The sequence below is a fragment of the Sceloporus undulatus genome, chromosome 3 (assembly GCF_019175285.1).
Source record: "Sceloporus undulatus isolate JIND9_A2432 ecotype Alabama chromosome 3, SceUnd_v1.1, whole genome shotgun sequence".
Lineage (NCBI taxonomy): Eukaryota > Metazoa > Chordata > Lepidosauria > Squamata > Phrynosomatidae > Sceloporus > Sceloporus undulatus.
This window is the reverse complement of record NC_056524.1, coordinates 257,541,870-257,561,814: the sequence shown is the minus strand read 5'-3', so window position 1 is coordinate 257,561,814 and position 19,945 is coordinate 257,541,870. Positions and strand designations below refer to the sequence as shown.

Sequence of the window (19,945 nt, the reverse complement as noted above, 5' to 3'; positions counted from 1 at the left end):
GTTCTTATCTCCCTGGGCAGGGAGATAAGAACGGCTCCCTCCTTGATGGCTTTCTGCCGGCAGGTGAAGACCTTCCTGTTCAAACAGGCATTTAAGGAATCACTATAAGAACAGGCAGGAATGTTGGACTAGTTTAATCATTCTGTTTAATGCATGTCATTTATCTATTTATTTTTTAAATGTTTTAATTGTACTTTTTGTTTGTTTGTTTGTTTTTTAATTGCTGTGAAGCCACTCTGAGTCCCAGTCCTGGGAAAAGAGCGGGATATAAATAAATAAATAAATAAATAAGAGTAATGCTATTTTCTGTGCAAAGCATCCACATGCAAATTTTATGAAGAGAGGGGCTCCATCTGTTGCATTTTGTGTGTAGGAAACAGACCTGTCTACAGAAAAAATAATATTTCTGCACAGATATGTTATTATTTATGCAGAGAATGCATTTTTCCCTGTGGAAATTAACCATGTGGATTTTTTTTGTGTAGAAGAAGTCTGAAATTGCAAAGATTCTCATCAGTCAAGTTTTCTTTTCATTGGGGTTTCTTAACTATATTATAAATATTTTCAAATGGTTTTTCCATCACTAGGTGATGGAAAAACCATTTGAAATTCAATTCAATTTGAAATGCAATTCTCTTTGATATGCAATTCATGTGAGTCCTGGCTTTGCCCTGCTGGAAATATCAAGTATCCTTCTAGATCAAGTGTGGGTTATTGTGATGATTTCAGGAGTAATTATTCTGCCCTAAGGCCTTTTGGGGTCAACACAGGCTGCATCTGCACTGCAGAAATAATTCAGTGTGACACCACTTTAACTGCCATGGCTCAATGCTCTGGAATTCTGGAATTTGTAGTTTAATGTGGCACCAGAGCTCTGCTGTGTTGCCACAACAAACTACAAATCCCAGAATTCCATGGCATTGAACCATGGCAGTTAAAATGGTGTCAAACCCAATTATTTCTGCAGTAAAGATGCAGCCTACAGACTGCCAGGAATTCCACTTATAGTACTGAAAAACAGAACCTAATACAAACTATGTGACTTACTGCTTCTTGAAGCTTCAAGGAGAGACAATTTGTCTCCCCCTGCCTTTCTTTTTCTTTTTCTTTTTCTTTTTCCCTTTGGGCCAGAAAGTAGGCAGTTTGCAGAATATGGAGGAGTCAAAGGCTATAAAAGCAGCCTAGGGACTCCCTGTGGCCTCACTTTGCCTACCCCAATTCAGATTAAGAGCAACACTGAATCAATTTGAATTGTGGAATATACAAGTGACAAGTTTCCCCTCAGTTAGGTTTTAAAAGGAAGTTGGTGCAGAAGTTTCTAATTAGAGGATGCCAGGAGTTCTCATATAGCTTACTTGCTACTTGAAATGTGGGCTAGACAATGGAAATGTGACAGACTCTTCATTGCTAATAATTATAAGGGAGCGCCCTTCTTGAAAGTTTTGACAGGGTTTATTCTCCCCCTATTTTCAAGTGTTACCAATACAATTATGCTAATTCAGTGCAAGTTCCATCTTTGTCAGAAGGAGAAATGTAACTAATGGCAAAAGTGAGTGCACATAGAGGCCACATTCCCACTATGATTTAAAGTGAATTGCTGATAGCGTTATATGACTGTTGTTCCCATTTGAAACCAGTTCTGATCCTACGGCAGATGACACCGAATTAGGAGGAGTAGCTAAAACTCCAGAGGACAGAACCAAAATTCCAAATGACCTGAATAGATTAGAACGCTGGGGCAAAGCTAACAAAATGAAATTCAACACAGAGAAATATAAGGGCAGAAAAATGAAATGCACAGATATAGGATGGGTGACACTTGGCTGAATGAAACTACATGTGAAAGGGATCTGTGAGTCCAAGTAGACCATAAATTGAACACGAGTCAACACTGTGATGCGGCAGCTAAAAAGGCCAATGTAATTTTAGGCTGCATCAATAAAAGTATAGTGTCTCCATCAAGGGAAGTAATAGTGCCACTATATTCTGCTCTGGTCATGCCCCACCTGGAATATTGTGTCCAGTTCTGGGCACCAAAATTTACAAAGGATGTGGAGAAACTGGAGCATGTCCAAAGGAGAGTGACTAAAATGGTGAAGGGTCTGGAAACCATGCCCTATGAGGAATGACTTAGGGAGCTGGGGATGTTTAGCCTGGAGAAGAGAAGGTTAAGAGGTGATATGATAGCCCTGTTTAAATATTTGAAAGGATGTCATATTGGGGAGGGAGCAAGCTTGTTTTCTGCTGCTCCAGAGACTAGGACCTAGAACAATGGATGCAAGCTACAGCAAAAGAGATTCCACCTCAACATTCCTGACTTCCTGACAGTAAGAGCTGTCCAACAGTGGAACAAACTCCCTCGGAGTGTAGTGGAATCTCCCTCCTTGGATGTCTTTAGACAGAGGCTGGATGGCCATCTGTTAGGGACGCTTTGATTTGGATTTCCTACATGGTTGGGGGGTTGGACTGGATGGCCTTTGCGGTCTCTTCCAGCTCTATGATTCTATGATTCTACTGTGATCAGTTTCAATCATGATGGAAAGAGGCAAATGCAAAAGCCCCACTCTTTCCTGACACTATTTCTTTAGTGGTTAATTTGAAGGGGGGGAAATCGATTCTGAAGTGTGTTCAACAAGTGGGAATGACATATCTGAATCACAACATTCTGGAAGGAAGGGACTAATGGCAGAGGGGTGTTTACCATCCCTCCTCAGTTTTTGATAGATCAGCAATTATTCCCCCCTCCCCCCTAGCACGGACTTCGTGCTTGTGGTGTGACCGCATGATTTTTTTTAATTGATAGAAGATTCAATTCATTGATTTTACAACTACGTCCAATTACTTGGGAGGCAAGCCAGGTGATCGAGCCAACAGCAACTCAGTAAGGCAAGTAGTTGCAATACCAATGAAACAAATCTTCTATCAATTTTTTTTAAAAAAAACTGTTTCCAAACCGGGCTGCCGATTATGTCACCCAGAAAACAGGAGCAGCAAGGAGCTCGATTTTACAGGTAAATCCAGGTAACAACTGCAACCATTCCTGGAAATGCCAGGCATGGCCATGGTAACACACTTCTTCGGTTATTTCTGGTTTGTGCTACTATTACATTTGATGGCTTGTCAGGAAGACAGTGCACTAATTCTGCAATTTTATCTGTGCTTTAAAGGAGATATTCAACGTGCTGAACCACATCCAAATAATAGTTTTCATGCCTTGGATAGCTCCTATACAGTTGAAATAAAGATCCAGAATGGATTTGCCACCCAACAAATATGGGTGCCACTAATTGCTGCTGGTCTGCTTCTGAAAACTGTTCACCTGGTTCAAAATGCAGCAGCCATGCTTCTGATTGGGGTTAGTTACTGTCCGTGGCTACCTATTTTGAGATACAATTCAAAGTGCTGGTTGTGACCAAGAAAACACAGCACAACTGTGGACCAGTATGAGCTTTTCTGGTGTTATGATCTTCTGGAGAATACAAGGTAGGCCTAATCAGTCAAAGCTCCTAGCTTTGGGGAAAGGAAGCTAGGCTACCCCATGTTTGTCCACATACCAGCAGGCATATATCTTTTTAATCACAAAAGGCTTTTAGTGTTCAGTTCTGGTTGCCATTGGAAGCCTTTCAACTGACTGGATGCTGCTACTTCTTTCTGCTGATGTGTTTCAGTAGCATTTTCTGTTTTAATTATCCTTCTGTTTTGATTTGAGTTTTATTATTGTTTCAGTGACTTTGGGGGGAAGAAAGTCAGGATTTAACAAGAATTAAATAGAAATGCAAATAAAAAAAATAGTCCTGGGAGACAACTAGTGGTCTGTATCTTTACTTTTGCTAAGGAGCAGAATCCATCTGGAATCTTCTTTGGGGAATCAGGGTCAAGCTTCCTGCATTCCAACTCTAAACAAAAATAAGATGGGAAAATGATCTAATATTAAGCTAGGACCAGAGCATGAGAAAGTTACTCTTTTTCTGATTGAGAGATTCTGTGATTATAGACTGGCATCCTATTAGTAGAAATCACATTACAGTGCTCTCTTCCCTTACACGGAGATCTGTTCCAGACTCCCACCCCGTGTAAGGGGCAAATCAAGTATGCTTGCATCCCATTGAAAATAATGGGGCACGTGTATGTGGCACCGCACGGCACACACTCCTTTCATTAGTGTCTTCCATGGCTTCAGTGTATGCTAAAAGCTGCGGAAGTGAAGCCTGCATATGGCATGAGTTCACTGTATTATGAATTATTTTAATATGTACTTGTTCGCAGGGAGGTCTCTCGTGGGAATGTGCCTTATTTTTTTAACTTTTGTATGCTTTCTAATGATTTTATTACTGTGTTAATGTGATGATTTTAGTTTTGTTTAAAATTTCATTGGGTCCCTTTCCAGGAGAAATCCTATATATTAAATAAATAAATAAATATTTGCCGCAGCTCAATGTATTTATGCTGCTGACAGCAGCAGCAGAAGCGGAGTGTTGCATACATCAACACTGTGCATTGCCACTGTGCACTGTGCATTGCATTTTTACATTGTGGTTCAGTATGACACACTGCAGTTGCTCACTGCAAAACTGCAGTGTGCACTGTGTGTTGCTGTTGTGCACTGCAATTGTGCATTGTTCACTGCAGTTACACATTCCAGAATAGAACTCAGACATCCTGTGTCATGCTTTTATTATGCATGGGAGTTGTGCAGTTCTGGCATAGCATATCTCTGCATGAAGATATTAATGCTCCACTGTGAGGATGTTGGATTGGAGCCAGAGTCTAAAAAGACCATGTTGTTTTCCCAAATGCTTTAGAACATCAGGTAAGTCATGTATCAAAGTAGTGACAGTCATAGTCCAAGAGTCAAAAGGTTAAATTGGACATCTCTTTCATGAGATGGTGTATATAAATTGATACCCATTTCACAAATGGTGAAATAGAGGATATACTTTAAGCAGTTTTTCAATTGTGTGTGAGCAAGCGAGTGAGCAAGTGTGTGTGTGCATGTGTGTGTGTGTGTATGAAACACCAGTGAAATAACAGCAGTGCAAAGAAGATTTCTTCCTGACAGCTGCCATCTTATGGCTGGTCTCTCTCATCAAACTTAAGGATTTTCCCTGATATATGATGTGATACCACCATAAAGCAATCTCTGCAGGGGTGCAATCATCACTGATAGGAAGAATTCTCAATGCTGTTTCTACATAATGGGCAATAGTGACAAACACAACAATGATAGATGAACCATTGTGATTCCTCTGTTTTGTATTATTTAGAATTTTATTATTCGGTTATATATTAATACTAACAATTGCCATAAAAAAGCATACTGATCTGTAGACAAACAAATTGAAATAGATATTATTTATACTGGGGGGGGGGGCAGGAGGAGGAGTAGGCAAAAGCCTTGTTACCAAACTGTAAAACTACAAGCCATTAGCCTCTAATGTGCCCTAGGTTCCTTTAGGGTCTTTTGAAAGCAAAGATGAAAAATGATCTAATTAGAGCTGGGTTAGCTGTGTAGAGCTCCGTGCTCATTGCTTTTCCATGCTGTATGGATTGGGAAAGACTGGATATAAAGCACTGACCAACGTTTTCTTTTTCTTTTTTAAATGGAAAGGAACATTGGAAGAAAACTACTTCACCTATTATTATTACAGATATGGTTGAAGTATACTTTACAGCTAGAGTGGTGCTCCAAAATGGGCTAAAAATATGATATTCAAGTGATCTATCAATATGAATTTTATTACAGAGTTAGATTTATTCTCCTTGAATTTGCTAAGCAGATTTAGTTAGTTTCCTCGCTGTCTTTTTTATCATTTATTAGCTCTGGCTCTCATTTTTTCTTGGAAGTCAGACATTCGATTTTTAGTCTTTCGGGGCAGAACTACCTGTTTGAAGCAGCTCTGGTCTCTTGTCAGAAACTGTGTGTCTGTATTGCTTCTTTCCTCTCTAACAACTAGAAAAACAAACAGAGGATGTGACATTGTCACACTTCTCATTTCTTCATCCTCAACATCCCTCCTCAAATATTTGGATGAGGAAGCCTGGAGGATGGGTCCCTCCTTCCATCTTTAATGGTTTATAGGAGAGAAAGACACAAATTCTACATTCAACTGGAAACCGTATTGACCTATTACGTACTTCATTCATAGAGATAACATCTGCTGGATTTTGTAATGATAATTTAGTAAAATTGGTGGCTGGGAAAGGAAAAATTCCATTCACTCTTTATTAATTGGTTTTTGGAGAGAAGAATTTATTTGTCCATTTTCTAATACACATATATGAAGGAGTTATATATCTGAAGATGTAAAGATTATCACATGGAAGGTAATCTTTTTCTCATTCCTTTGAATGGTTTGTAATATGCCAGTCTTGGATTTCTCTCCTGTGACTCACAATGTTTTTAATATAATTAGATTTAATTTAAGAGATAGTGGGGCCAAAAATGGAAGCAGTGGGTAAAGTTGCTTGATGGCGTCTTTTTTGAGGGGGGGGGGGGCCTCCATAGACCGCTTTAATTTATTCTATATGATCTAGCCAGTGTTGTGTCATCTGTGCTAGTCTAGGACTCTTGGAAACCAGGGTTCAAATTCCTATCTGCTATAGAAAACTACTGGGTGAGTTTGGGCAAGTCACACTCTCAGAGAAAGGCAAAGGCAAACCCCCCTCTGAACAAATGTCAACATGAAAACTGTGACAGGTTCACCTTTAGGCTCACCATAAGTCAGAAAGGACTTTAAGGCGCACAACTACAACAACACTATCTAATGGGGCAATAAGACTGTGATGTGGGAGAAACAAGAAGAAACTAAGGAATGAAGAGGAATTTCCAGTCCTCAGATCCATTGTGGTATGTATCGAGCCTTAAAAATCTTAGAGAAGAGGAATGAAGAAGACAAAATGAGATGTGGCTGCAACAAACTCCCAGTTTGTTTTTTTTAAAAAAAGCCCTCCTTTCATTGCTGTTATTGTGGTTGTTGTGTGCCTTCAAGTATTTTCTGACTTATGGTAACCATTCTGTTAAAAAAAGAAAGAAAACTTTTGCATCACCATGTGGGAAAGAGTGCAGGCAATTTACCTTTTGGACCAAAAAGTATTTTAGAATAGCCTTGGGAGGATCCCACAGGGCTGAAAAATAGTGATGTGGAGCTAGTAAACTTTTCAGATTTCCACCCCAATTTTAGTGAAATGGATATCCTAGTTATCAATTGCAAACAGGAGAGATGCCATTCAGCCAATTTTGTACATACTACTGAACTGCCCTGTAACATTTGTCCTCTGATCATGGTCAACTGAAGCTGGTTTATGCCTGAATGTTCTGCTTTCCTCTCCACCCCAAAGAGTAAAGGTACTGATTAACTCAACAGAGTTCTAGCTAGTACTGTTATCATTGTTTAGGAAGTTAAATGGGCTGGAAAGAAATCTAAGAAAATGTAACAGAATGTGCAAACAAAGATGTGGTGAATCAAATAATTTGGCCCACAAATAGAAGGTTCTGTTTCAAGAGCAAACATTATATATATCTGCCCAAGGATTGAGATCTGCCAAAGGAGGCATCCTTTGTGTCACCCATAGGAGCAAACCTTTAGGAAAGAACATGGGACAGGGCCTTCTCTGCCATGACACCCCAGCTATCAAATGCCCTCTTCCTGGAGACCAGACTGGCACCACTCTTGGTTTCTTTTTGGTGCTTTAATAAAGACATGTCTTTATTAAAGCCATTAAGATTAAATTTAGTTTTAAGAAAGCACATGGTTTTAATGTGTTTAGCCTTTTAAAGATCTTTTGACTTGTTTGAATTATGTAATTTTTTTAAAAAAAAAACTTGTTTATTTATTGATTTTTATGTGGAATTGTGTAAATTACTTATATTGTTTTATCTATTTGCTGCCATGAGATTTCACAATAAAAAGATGTGATGAAAACATTTAAATAAATAAATATAATGCAGGCCTGTACAACCTCTGATTCCCCAAGCCAAGTGCAATCACTAGCCATGTATAATAGGAAACCTGAAAACTGAGAAACCCCTTGCATTTACTACCTGTGTGGGATAGCAAAGATAGGAGGGCTTTCAAGTATCTAATATGTTTAAATATGTGGCCAGTAAGTTTCAGAGCTCACATACTGTATATACTCATGTATAAGTCTAGAAATTTGAGTCAAAAAATTGACCCAAAAAACCTGGGTCGACTTATCCATGGGTCAATGCAAGTGCTATACTTTAACTAAGAATAGGATCCATCTCCCTCTCTGAGGAGAGGTAAAATCTTAGTCTATCCCGGGAGAACCTAAAAGAAGCACCAACCTCCTCTATTCTCTCCACTGTGGTGCTGCTTCTGGTCTTTTTGAATGCTTGCATAGGAAAATAGCAGCATTCTTTGGCATCATTTTCCTTCCCTTCATTTTTTACATCCTTTGTTGCATGCCACTATGTTTTACCCTCGACTTATACATGGGTCATATCAAAATTCATAATTTTGGCCCCAAAACCTGACCTTGACTTATACATGAATTCGACTTGTAGTCGAGTATATACGGTAAGTTACTTTTTTTGGCACTCCATCTCACTCTCAGAATGTGACTTGGGGCTTCTGCTGAATGTTGCTGATTGCCTTCATTAACCTCAGCGAGTCACAGTTTTGGCAAGCTAGCACCTGAAAATCGAAACCAAATGTCAAGTGACTATTTTACCTGAGCATCCTTGAGAACAAGGGAAAGCAATAGAACTGCTGTGAAACTTGGCTACATAGCATAGCACAATCCTTTTTGTGGGCAATTGTGGAGGAATATGTGTGAACATTAGCCCAGAGCACTGGGGAAGAGAGGAACAGATGGCCTGTTGCAAAGGCTGCAAGTGGGAAGCGGGAGACTGAGGAGGAGGAAGCACCTTCCATAATTATGTGCAGATATTTGAAGCAAAATTAAAATAATTTCAATTTTTAAAAAATCTTATCTTGCAGAGTATTATTATATCCTATGCAGTGGTGCCAAGCTGAAAGAAAAGATCCTTGTTCTTCATTAGCTTAATTTATAAATTGCAGAACTTTAACTACCACTACTAAGGCAGTTCTAAGAATTCCACATAAATATTCTCAGTTCAAAAAAGAGTGATAGCTAAATTTGTTGGTCTATAACTCCCATTATTCCCAGCCACACTGGCCACCATTTGCAGGGATAATGGGGCTTGTAGTACAAGACCTCTGACAACCACCAGATTTTGCAAGGTTAATTAGCTTTTAATTCAAGTTGTTTATCTCTTTCTTTCACTCAATTAGGGTTAAACCAAGTTTGGGGTACTTGAAGAAAAAACAGAAAATTTCATTTACAGTGATTCAGTTGCTTGAGAAAAACTTTTAAAACAGCCCTTATCACTCCTTATTCCTCAAATACATTTCCATATATATTAAAATGGACAGAAGTGGGTGACAAAAAGAAAGAAACAAAATGCTATTGCACTTGGTGAAATATATCAAAACAGAGGTTAGAAAACATGCAAAAAAGGTGTACGAATAGACTATTTCCAAAGTGTGCTTGTTAGTTATTATGGACAAAATTCAGTCAAAAGTGGGATGCAACATACCAAGAGTTTGTTCCAAGGAAACCAAAAGTAAAATATCCTCCTTTTCTTTTAAACACTGTTATTGTAAGAACTTAATAACATTCTTTTTAAAGAAAAATTAAAATATGTAACAACAAGCAAGAAGACAAAACACATCAAAAATGGGAATTAAAAACAAAATCTTCAAAAGAAGACAAGAAGTCAAAAAAAAAAAAAAAAGAGGGGAGAAAAAAGACTTTTCAAGGGGTCCTTGTCATGCAAATCAGTTTGGCGGGAAAAAATACCTTCATCCTCCGCACCTTCATTATCACCTAAATCATCTGTCTGTTTCTTTGTTAGGGGACCTAGGATTGAGAACGGAGAAAATGGAGGAAAAAGACAATTCAAGAATATACAAGACTGAGGAAAAAATAGTCAATATTAAACTTCCAAGGATGTTTCAAGAAAAACACTTAGGGGAAGTATTCATTTCTGTGTGTTCAAAAAGGATTTTCCAGAAGAATATTCTTTGTTGAATATAACACATCTATATCTGCAGCCCTATACAGTATGTATGTAAACAGTATGTATAATATCTTAAGGCAAAAAGCAAGCATGTGTGCTATTCAAAGTACACAAACCAACAGTCAATATCACTTTTTAAAAAATCAAGATATACCCACCATATGCAAAAATAATGAAGGATTATTTTAATTTGTTTAATCCTCTGGTTCATTTTCTAAAATTTAAACAAATAATAGGAAGAAATATCTAGTTCTTGGTTTTGATTAAAACGATCTCTACTCAGGAGAAAAATGAGTCTTGGTTTACAAGATGTTCACTTCAAAGGAAATATCATATGAAATGGAAATTCAGTTTTGCAAATCCAGCAATGGCAGCTAATGCTTCCCAGTGATAAGGATGGAGTGGATTTTGTTCAGTTCAGACATTAGTTCTAATTTAAATACCACCCTGAACAGCAAAATCCTTTCCAACCTTCTGAATACCTGCTGACATATTTGCTGAAAGTGTGAGGTACTAAAATGGGATTAAAATCCAGATATTCAAAGGGTTCCTTTCATAGAATTTACTGCAGGTCAAGGAATGATCAGACTCCTGATTTTTTTTTTGTTTTGTTTTTTAGGAATAAAAGAATTAAATCTTAATATCATTCCATGCCCAGGACAAAAACACTACTAATGAATATTTGAGATTAATCATAATGTGGAAGAGAAAGTGGCTACTCTTCCCCTTAGTCACACAGCATAGGCAGTACTGTTGTTGTTTTTGCTGTTTAATACTCCAGAAGGAAACTCAAAGGCCATCAAAAACACTATTTCCATATGCCATGTATTTTCTGCACATTAAAGCTCAAGCAACACCAGCTGAAACTCTAAGCATTAGCTTTCTTTCTTTTTCTCAGAACTAGCACAGTTCTGTGACAATTTATAATCTGCATGCAATGCACATACATGCCCTCCCCCTGCTGAAAGCGAGTCTAACCAGAAAACTTTTAAGTTTAAAAAGGCAGCCAAGCACCAAGCTGAAAAGAAGAGAGGAAAATCTCATGCATAAAATAACAGTAGAAGAAAACATGGGGCAAAACAGACAGAGAGGAAGAGAAGAAGATGAAGACTGAAGGTGAACATTGGTACCTAGAGCATGGGTAGGAAAGAGGCATGCATCAGCTCACAGAAATGTTGAAACATTTGTATTTTAAAAGCTTTTTTAAAACCTTCATCCCTTTTTATGCGAATGCACATCAATACATCAACATGAAATCTGCAGGATGAAAAAAGAATACTACCTTTTCCAGTCAGGAGTTATATGGAAATCACTGACTACTCAACATTATGAAAATGTGTTTGAGATTGTGTTTTACCAGAGCCTGGTAGCCCAAGTTGTTTTTCAACACAAGACAAAGGATAAGATGACATTTCTCCCACTAGCAATCCCTCTGTGATTCCACATGCAGAAATTGACTTGATCTTATTTCAATCCTACTATTAGGAAGAGCGAGTTTGCCACCTTAGGCCATTGATTTGGTATCATCAAAGTGATGGCTGTTCAGTTTATCACACAGAGCAGGGGTAGGCAACCTGCGGCCCGCGGGCCAGATGCGGCCCGGCGAGGCCTTGGGACCGGCCCCAGCCTGGTCCTGCCGCTGATTGCCGCCGGGGCCTTTGGCCTCTAACGCGCAGGGGCAAGGGGTCAATTGTCTATAGATGCCTCAGAAACATGCATTTATATTAACATTTTTTAAAAAATCAGCAAATTTTTTTGCGTGTCCTCCACTTTTTTAAAAAGTAATATAACTAATGGAGTAATATAACTAAGAAGGCCAGGGCCACCTGATGCAAGACAGGCTTCATGGTGCAAGCACATCTATCCTCCAGTTTCTTCTTTCTGCTCTCCACACCAATGACCTCTAGTGAGAGAGGCAGCCACTTCCCTCCAGCTAATGGTAGGATCGGCAACAAACAAACCATATATCATATGATGGATGCCAATTAAGTGGCATGTCTATAGGTATAAGAGGTCATAAACTAAGAATTCTGGGAGAGAGATCTGAGTATCTAATTAGGCAAAGACTAAACCAGGGGTTTAGCGACACGGTCCCTCTTCAAATAAGAATTCTGCCACCCCAATGAAATTGCCCTTGGGTCTCCAAATTTCTAGCACTGCAGAGAGCAAGGGACCAAAACATATCCACATCCAGAACTCTTGTGTTTGTTGTACTTGAATCCCCTTGGCAACTCTGCTGTCTGCGCCTTTTCTTTGGATGACAAAAGTACATTTCTACATGCTAAACTGAAGCCGTATGTTATGGCAATGCTACAACTTAGGAGAAAATTTCATTGGAGGAGGGCAGAATTTTTACATGGGGGACAATATCAACTTTCTGTCCACTCACCTCTGAAGCTATACCCCTGGTCTAACTTGCTGTGGCATGTCAGTGCTACCACTGAAGGTGTTCAGACAGTGGCACTGCTGTTACAAGTACCGTAAATAAGAAGGACCAGGAGGGTTCCACTTGATTCTATAAAGACATTTGATCTAGCTCTTTGGCTTGAGTAACTGGGTCCCTCAAACTGTTCACCCCACTTACCTCTCAGAGTACCTGTCTGCTTCCTGGCTTGACTATGAGCTTGATGTCTGATCATGAATTCTTACAATACCTGATACAAACAGGCCCCAACAGGAGAGTAGTTTGAATCCACATTAAACACAGTATTTATAAAAAACTATCCACAACAATTTGACATCATCCCTCAGTGGTTTTAGAAATACTGTATAGATTCAGCAATTTCAAAATCCAGCATCCCCTTTAAATGTAACACTATCTTATAAAAAATATAATGTATATCCAAGCTAATGTTTGGGTTGAGGAAAAGCTGGGGCCCTTTATTCAATACAGGTGTGTTACCTTCTAAGCTCTACCAAATTTAACCAAACCATGTTAGCAGATATACTTTTAAAAATAGGAGTTTAGGCAGTTCAGTGCATCACAAAAGATAAGAAGACTTTGCTCTCTGTCCTCTTGACCCTGAATTCTCAGCACTCAAAATGATGCACACCTTTGGGAAAAGCTAAAATGATGCAAATAAACAAACCCAAACACATTTCTCTAATAAATAAATGGCAGCTTTAAATAAAGCCATAACACTTCAGGAAAATGCTTAGGCTCAGATTTCCCCTGATCATTGGCAGACAAAGAGAAGAAATGGTAGGACTGAACAACTGCTTCTTTACACAATAAATGTGCTGCCTTTCATTACTCCTACCCTTATACTGGCTCCAGACAAAACTTTTGAAAGGTTGCTACATTTTCTACAATTAATTGCAAAATGTTTTTGCTTTGAAAGTCTTCTCTCTTCTTATGCAGGTTAATGAATGATTACCCACAGTGGCTCTTGTGGCTTCTGTGACAATGTATGGACAGCCCACTTCAGGTTATTAGTCCAGTCTTTAAAAGAGCTACCTAAGATGCTGAACTGTATCCACCAAATATGTTCAGCACTTTGGCTAGTTCTTTTCAAAAGTATGGGCTAGAACCTGGAATGGAATCACTGTTCCCCTGACATGAAAGTAATCAGTGACCTTTGGTTGCCACTATTTCTCTGGTTTGGGTCTTAGAAAGAAAGCCCCAGTGAAACATCTTCTTCATTTTTCTTAGTTACACACACAGAGAGAGACACACACAACATGTAAGTATAAACATTATGCTCAAGGTGATGTACATGGTTCCTCTCCTTCACATTTCATCTTCATAACAATCATGTGAGGTAAGTTAAGCTATGAAAGAGTAATTGGTTCAAAGTCACCCACTGGATTTTGTATGAATAGACTTGGAACCTGGATCTCCCCACCCCAAAATAACTTTTCAGAAACTGGCATGCACGGAAAAGTGGGTCCTTTTTCATGTTTACCTGCCCTGCTGCTTTTGAAGATCCAGAAATATCTCCAGATGCTCTCCGCACACATTAACCTGCTCTTGCTATGCTCATTCTTTGTCACACCACACCTTAACAGAAAGCTCCATCTAGATTCAAAATATCATCTCTTCACTGATCACAGAGATTCAGTGGGAATGTATGTTTAGAACTGGTCTTAAAAGATATCAATTTAAATAGCTGAACTGGAGGCACAAGATCCCAGTAAAATAATGCAAATGTAGTTTGTTCTGAATGCTAGAAATACTGTGATCCCATGAAAGTGCCAGGTATGTATAAATCTGTATGTAAAGCTTGATCCCAAGCAAGATTCAACTTGGGTTCTCACCTGACCACAAACCTTCCTCCAATACACACATCCAGCATGAATATTTGTATATTTTTCTGTGCATGTTATTTTTTTTAAAAAAAAATGATGCATTTTAGGTGCACATTTTCAAGTGTGCTTATTTTTGTACACATTTTCCTATTGGCTAAGTTGCATTTTTGCACATGTTCACATCACATACATTTGTGTGTGTTTTCTTCTTCACATATTATCTGAAATATATGGAATTCCAAAGGTAAATTGCATTCCATTCTAGGAGGTATGAATGTGGTAATCTTGTATTATAATGAGTACCAAACACATTTCTTACCATGCTAGGAGGTAAGGGAAATGCAATAAAGTGAAGGGGTTTTGAAGCAGGTTGTTGTTAATGTAAATTAAAGACCTGAATGAACTGCTTGGGAGATCCATTAATCGTACTTTTGGGCCACGCATTAAATGATAGAACCAGAGATTAAAAATTAATACACTTGTTATAGCAAGAAGAGAGCCAGCATCTAAATGAAAATCAAATTATACTTTCATCAAAAACATGATAATAAGAACAAAGAATACCTTTGCTGCTGTTAATGGTGATGTATTTAATTAGATATAGGGAGGGTGAGAGGAGAGAGGAATATCTCTGGATCAAAGTGTATTGCATTGGAAAAGTGTAGAAGTAGAGAAGGAAATTGAACATGTCTGCAGTTTTTAGTGAAACACATATTTCAGAGGTAGGCCCTACTTAGTTCACTGGAACATAGTCTTGAGTAAAAGTGAAAGATTACTGTTTTATTATCAACCTTTATAGTCCTATACAGTCCTACTGAAAAATAACCACACTGAGCTCAATGCTACCTATTCTCAGATAAATGTGTATGGGAATGAGGCCTAGATCCTCAATAGAGTATATCCACAATCATTGGATTTACCTGTGTGTCAATTCACCATTCAACAACTGACTGAATTGGGTTGTTCTAATTAGGACTGAGCAACAGCATGCCACCTTAAGCCTTTATTTTAAAAAAAACAAACACAACTTCTTATGCTGGAATCCAACATATATGTCGACCAAGAAGAAGTGCAGCTTGCTGTGCAGTTTTTGTCCAATATTCACACATTCCTAAGCAGTTTTTGCACAAAAAATATGGTGGGTTCTGCAAAAAAAATCTCCATAATTTTTGTGCAAACAAGTATATTTCTAGAAATGGTGGCTGAAATTCTGCATGAGATTTGCGGATACATAAATTAAACTTATGTATCCATAGGAGATCTGTATACTTGGTCCCCATACAGTCACAGTCATGATACTGTTGCCACTATTGTAACTACTTCTTAAACCTATTTTATTGGACAGCAGTCATGTATGGGCAGCGGGGCTGTTTTGCTAGGAACTGGGGCATGGGTGGGTGACATCTTCATCTCCTCTTGCCAGACAGCAAGCCTATGACAAAGATATCAGACAGCGATCCTGCTTTAATCATCATAACCTCGCTGGCTGGTGGGAATAAGGTGGAGACATCATCTGCCTGTTCCCCGATTGCCAGTAGAACAGAATCGCTTCTTTCCATGTAAATGATGCCTTGTAAAATAAATTGGAGGAGAGTCAGGCTGGGAGATGTTACGTAAGTAGCAACTAAGATAGAATTATGACCAGTATTTTTTTTAAAAAAATACCCACTATTTCTGCACAAACACGTTTGCAGGAACACCAAAAATGTGTGGGTTTTGTGCAAAATTCATATTTTGCTGGGGGAGGGGGAATCCTACTTTACAAACAAAAAGTGTGTTAGGAAACAGTATGAAATGTTTTTTGTGGGTTTTTCAGGCTATGTGGCCATGTTCTAGAAGAGTTTATTCATGACATTTTGCCAGCATCTGTGGCTGGCATCTTCAGAGACCGCACATGCTGGTGAAACATTAGGAATAAACTCTTCTAGAACATGGACACATAGCCTGAAAGCCCCACAAAAAACTATGGATGCTGGCCATAAAAGCCTTTGAGTATGAGGTGTTTTTGTTTTTTGTACAAAACCCATCATTCATTTCATTTCATTTATTACAGCAAATAGCCAACATATATACAAAACCCATGCTTTTTGTACAACATATTTCTGTGAAGAAAATTTTCCCAAAACACACAGACGTGTGCAAGTACCAAATCAAAACTGCAGATTTTTCACCTCTGTGTTATTCATCCAGATCAGGTTTCCCAACTGTTGGAGAACATTTTTTTTTTTTTAACCAGGAAACAAAGAAAAGTAAATATTATTTCCTTCCCTACCCCTAAGACCTAGACAGGGGTCCGCCTCAGCCACTAATCCACTGAACTGAGATGCTTGGTACCTAGCAATCAAAACATCTGTTTTATCACTATTTCAACCCATACTGGAGATGTGTGACCGTCTCAAACCCTCTCATCCTTCCTCTTTTCTGACCACAGCAAGCCACTGTGGGTCTAAACCATTTCTAAAAAAAGAAAATAAGGGATATATTATTCTGCTTCAAGCACTGTAACCATTATATGATCTTATCTGTCAACTAAATCAAGTAGGCTATCATAAATAAAACAAAGGTTCTCGGCCTCCAAAATGAAGATCCAGAGGTGATTTATTTTTTAATCAAGTGATCCTGCCAGCTCCAACCTCCCACCATACTCATGATTCTCATTAGCACTAATGGGAAAATGGACCACATGTCAGTTGAAGAGGGGAGAAAATGGAGCAAAAGTGATGACTGCATTTGGCATCTCATCAAGGCAATGAATAGTCTTGCTGAAGGAACAAGAGGACTACTGTCTATGAAGGAGAAAACTCCTAATGAACTCTGAACTCATTTAATTTTTCTGTACTGACTGGTCTACCATTACTAAAAACATAACTCAACCTTTTTACTCCAGATCAAAAGCAGCCAGTGTTTAAAAGGAGGACAGGGCACATTTTAACCTTTCAGTATTTGACAGTGGCGCCTGCAGAAACATATTTAAGTGTCTAATCATATGGGCAAAGCATCTCTGCAATGATATGGATGGGTTTTAATTATTTCAGACCACAAAATTATTTTCCATTTAATGAGATAGCAAAGTAGAACTTCTCTTTCTTTCTTTCTTTCTTTCTTTCTTTTCTTTTCTTTTCTTTCTTTCTTCCTCTCTCTCTCTCTCTCTCCCTCTCTCCTTTTCAAAGAGACTGGAATACAAGGCATGCTTCAAAGCAGAACATGACCAGGTAGAAGAAGTTTAAATGTGTTGAATCCAGCTTACTGGTGGCTTGATGGATGGAGTAACCCAATGGGAACAGTTTGTAATCACTCCTTCTCCTTTTATACTCATGACTATCCATTCCCAAGCTTTCAATAAACAAAAAGAAAAAGTAATATTTCCAATAAATGAGTACAGCCTTTTAAATTTAACTAACTCTAATAGACAAGATACGCAGTCCAAAAGGGACCCCATCCACACATACACCACTCTTTGCTGTAAGCATAGGTATGGAAGGCATTTACTGAAAAGTAATGGCCAATGAACTCAGTAAAGCTGGATAGAGCAGGGGTGCGCAACTGCACAAGGGCCCAGGGGCCAATTCCCCACCCCTGCTTCAACCTGCTCCACAGGCTGCATCAGTTCCCATTATCATCCCATTGTAGCCCCCTGAAGTCCTAGTAGTAGGGGGGAAGTAAGATAAGTGAATTTGAGTGAAGAAATTATGAAGTTTGTCAACACTTCAATTGCCATGGCTTAATGCTATGGGATTCTGAGATTTGTAGTTTGTGAGCTATTTAAATTTCTCTGTCAGAGAGCTCTGTTAGTAAAACAAACTGCCAATCTCAGGAATCCACAACACTGAACCATGAAAGTTAAAGCGGTGTCAAACTGCATTGTTTCTGCAGCACAGATGCTGCTTTAATAACAGCAACAACAAAAATTACATCTAATTATATGCCTTCAAACTGACTCCAACTTAAGGTTACTCAGTCACAGGGTTTTCTTGGCAAGATTTATGCATACAAAGTTTGTCACTGTTTTTCTCCCAGGCTGACAAGGGTAGGAGTTGCCCAAAATTACCCAGTGGTTTTCCATGGCCAAATGGAAATTCAAACCCTGTTCTCTCAAAGTCTTATCCAACAATCAAACCACTGCACCATGCTGGCTCTCAACAATAACTATCAGAACAAAGAGCAAACGCAGATATGAGTGGGACAGAACATGGGATATTTTGAAGCTTCCTTGATTGTACTTCCTGCTTAAGCTTCCTTGATGAGATACTTCTGATCCCCAATTTCCGTACTTGTTATATGCCTGTGAGGAGGACAGAGTACCTTGCAGAGCATAACTTAGGGTGTATCTACATTTTAGAAATAATGAAGTTTGACAGCACTTTAACTGTTACAGCTCCACCCTATGGAATCCTGAGATCTGTGATTTTACAATCTCTTTAGCTTTCTCTGCGAAACAGTACTGGTGCTTCACTCAAGCACAAATCCCAGGATTCTGTAGGATGGAACCAGGTCAGTTAAAGTGGTATCAAACTGCATTATTTCTACAGTGTAGATGCACCCTAGTGGTGTAGTGGTTTGAGTGTGGATAGGACTGGAGACCAGGGTTCTCAGGTTCATTCAAATGAAAGAGCACATAAAGACTATGGTAATATGATGAAGTAGCCGAGCAGCCCATGAGATAAGGAGCAATATTGTATGCTGTAGGAGGCAACCAAATGTAGACACTATGTGCTTGCTTCACAGGTTGGAGAAGAAATGAAAAAATGGAATGAATGAAAAAACATAGATTTAAAACCACAAAATTTGGTGTAGGCTGGGAGTCCATTTATAGTTTGGAAAAACAGTTCCTTTAAAAAAGTAATAGCCAGTATAAGGGAACCCTGTGATCTGTTTAAAGGGTTTATTGTTCCTTCTGGTGATATCTAGGACAGGCAATTCAGTGGTGGAAGGTTAGGATTACAATAATAATAGCAAGAGTGCCTTACATTTTTGTCCACCCCTACTGTACAGCACTAATGGACAGCAGACATTTGGGACCATAAACAAAAAGGAATTTATGGAAAGGGGCCTTGTAACACCTTTGAGATTAACTAAGGTGCGGGACAGACTGCCAAAAAATGGCAGTCAGCCAGTGCCCGGTTTTGCTCCTCAGGAATGGCACCGCCCCCAAATGGTGCAGCGCCACTGCGGAGCAAAAGGAACCCGGATTTTCCAGGTTCTTTGTGCAATGCTGCAGTGACATCACGAGTGTGCCATTGGCGCACTCATGATGCAAGCAACACCCTGCGCTGTGCAGATGCTGTGTGGCGCTTACGTCACAATGGCGGCACCCGTGTACACAAGGCGCAGCCATTGTAACACCACCGCCATGTAGTAGGGTTGCAGGGGGTTCAGTCACTCCACCCCCAGGCAACCCTACTACATGTCCAGGCCAGTGCAAAGCACCAGTCTGCATCAGGCCTAAGAAAAAAAGTTGATAGCATAAGCTTTTGTAGACCTAAGCATACCTCATCAGATGCAACTTTATTAGATGATGATTTTGTAAGGCTATGAAAGTTTATGCTACCAACTTCTTTCTTTCTCCCAGTTAGGTGCAGTCAAGCAGATTCATCTTTATTGAATAACTCTCCAGACTGTGAGGGTTTGATAACC

The 19,945-nt window shown here is 39.0% G+C and overlaps 1 protein-coding gene across 9 annotated transcripts in view; it reads right to left on the bottom strand.

Moving 5' to 3' along the window:
- NLGN1 (neuroligin 1) overlaps positions 1–19,945 on the bottom strand; it is an 892,554-nt gene that overhangs the window by 437,162 nt on the left and 435,447 nt on the right. For 7 of the 9 annotated variants that reach the window (XM_042457844.1, XM_042457845.1, XM_042457843.1 and 4 more), the window contains one exon: positions 9,844–9,903. The exons of the other annotated variants lie outside the window; for them this stretch is intronic. In XM_042457844.1, coding sequence (XP_042313778.1) covers positions 9,844–9,903 — 60 coding nt within the window. The remainder of the gene's footprint in view (positions 1–9,843; positions 9,904–19,945) is intronic. 9 annotated transcript variants of the gene reach the window in all.